The 2,021-nt window shown below is 42.9% G+C and overlaps 1 protein-coding gene across 1 annotated transcript; it reads left to right on the top strand.

Moving 5' to 3' along the window:
- Positions 1,256-1,696, top strand: LOC109132457 (uncharacterized mitochondrial protein AtMg00820-like). Its single transcript, XM_019244069.1, has one exon. It carries the CDS (start codon positions 1,256-1,258, stop codon positions 1,694-1,696), a length of 441 nt encoding a protein of 146 aa, XP_019099614.1.

Raw genomic sequence — 2,021 nt, 5'->3', positions numbered from 1 at the left:
TTTCTTTTGTTCTGAATGCCACATTAATAAAATTCACAAACTTTCTTTTGCTCTAACATCTATTGTCTCTACCAAACCGCTTCAATATGTGTTTATGGATGTAAGGACATCTCCTATCACTGCGTTTGACAATTCCAAATACTATTTAATCTTTGTTGATCATTACACTTGATACACATGGTTTTACCCTCTTCAACAGAAATCTCAAGTCAAAGACATTTTTATTACCTTTAAAACTCTTGTCGAGAATCATTTTCAGACTCCGATCCAAACACTCTACTATGACTATGGTGGTGAGTACATGGCGCTACGCTCTTACATTGTGGTATTTCACATCTTACATTGTCGCCTCACACGCCTGAGCACAATTGTATATTGGAGAGAAAGCATCATCACATAGTTGAAACAGGCTTTTCCCTTCTCTCCAAATCAGCTCTTCCAAAGTCATATTGGCCATGTGCTTTTGCAACTATCATTTATCTCATTAATCGAATTCCCACGGCAGTTCTTGATCAGTAGAATCCGTAATCCAAGCTCTTTTGTGTCGCACCCAATTATCAAAAGCTGTGAATCTTTGGTTGTGAGTGTTATCCGTGGTTACGCCCATATGCACCCAGTTCAATGAATTATCCTTTCCGTTGTGTCAATCACAGATCTCCTCATCGCCATTGACCGAAACTGCTGCCTATTCGGCCCCAATCACTACCATCCCGGTTACGTCTTCTCTACCCACTTTGGATGTCGCCACTGCAACAATGCCCCCCAACGTCGTCTTTCACCGTGATGTTTATGTTCCCTTGCTGATCCCATCTGCTCAGCCACAATTTTTGACAACAGCCCAGGTATTGCCTTCTTCCTCTAATTGACTTTGTTCATCCTCTTTGTTGATCAATCAAAGACTCACTGGCGAAGCCCATTTACACCCTACAACCCACATAAATATAACTACCCTTGAAAGGCCCACTGGCTCAGCCCACTTGAACATTTTCTTAAGCTCTCCTCCCCAAAGGCCCAATGGTCCAAACCCCTTACCAAATCTGAGTTTCAACGACTCTCCGCGACAACATTCATCGTCGTCCACCACCGTCACGACATCGCCTAGTCCCTCCTCTGGGGATTCTCCGTTGTTGAGTCTGATTTCATCACCCTCACCACCTCCTGCACCACAACCCAATCCACCCTCTGCTCTTGCCCTCATTCCAATCCCAAATCCACCCTTAAATCAAAATCAAAACCACCACTGAACACACATCAAATGACGACAAGAGGAAAGAATCACATTCACAAGCCAAACACGGAGTACAGTCTCGCCATTACTCATCTTAAAGCGTTCGCACTGGAACCACGAACATATCGGCAAGCTCTTGGTGATGATAGCTGGCGCAGTGCAATGTCTAAAGAATATAACGGTCAGCTGAAGAAACGTACGTGGGATCTAATTCAACGGCCACCCACACAAAATGTTGTTGGCTGCAGGTGGGTCTTCAAAACTAAAATTCTTCCATCCGGAGATCTTGATAAATATAAAGCTCGCTTAGTAGCGCAAGGTTATCATCAAGAGTATGGTCTCGATTACAAAGAAACATTTAGCCCTGCTGTGAAAGTCGTCACGATTCTCCATGCTGAGAGTCATCACTGGCCAATTCGTCAACCTGATGTCAATCAAGCCTTTTTACAAGGTAATCTGAAAGAATAAGTGTATATGGATCAGCCACTTGGGTTTGTTGATCATGACAGACCTGATTACATATGTAAGCTCTGCAAAGCTATTTATCTCAAAAAAGCACCCCGTTCCTGGTATTTAGAACTTCGTAACTTCCTTCTTCAATCTGGATTTCAGAATAGTTATGTCGATGCTTCTCTTTTTGTGTATAGTCAAGATACGACTCTTCTTTACTTGTTAGTCTATGTGGATGACATAATTTCACTGATGATACCTCGTCCGCGGTGGCAAGTATGATTGACTGTCTTGCAGCTCGGTTCTCACTAAAGGATTAGGGTGATATCAGCTACTTTCTAGG

The sequence above is a fragment of the Camelina sativa genome, chromosome 4 (genome assembly GCF_000633955.1).
Source record: "Camelina sativa cultivar DH55 chromosome 4, Cs, whole genome shotgun sequence".
Classification (NCBI taxonomy): Eukaryota; Viridiplantae; Streptophyta; class Magnoliopsida; order Brassicales; family Brassicaceae; genus Camelina; species Camelina sativa.
This window is presented reverse-complemented; position numbering and strand designations above follow the sequence as displayed.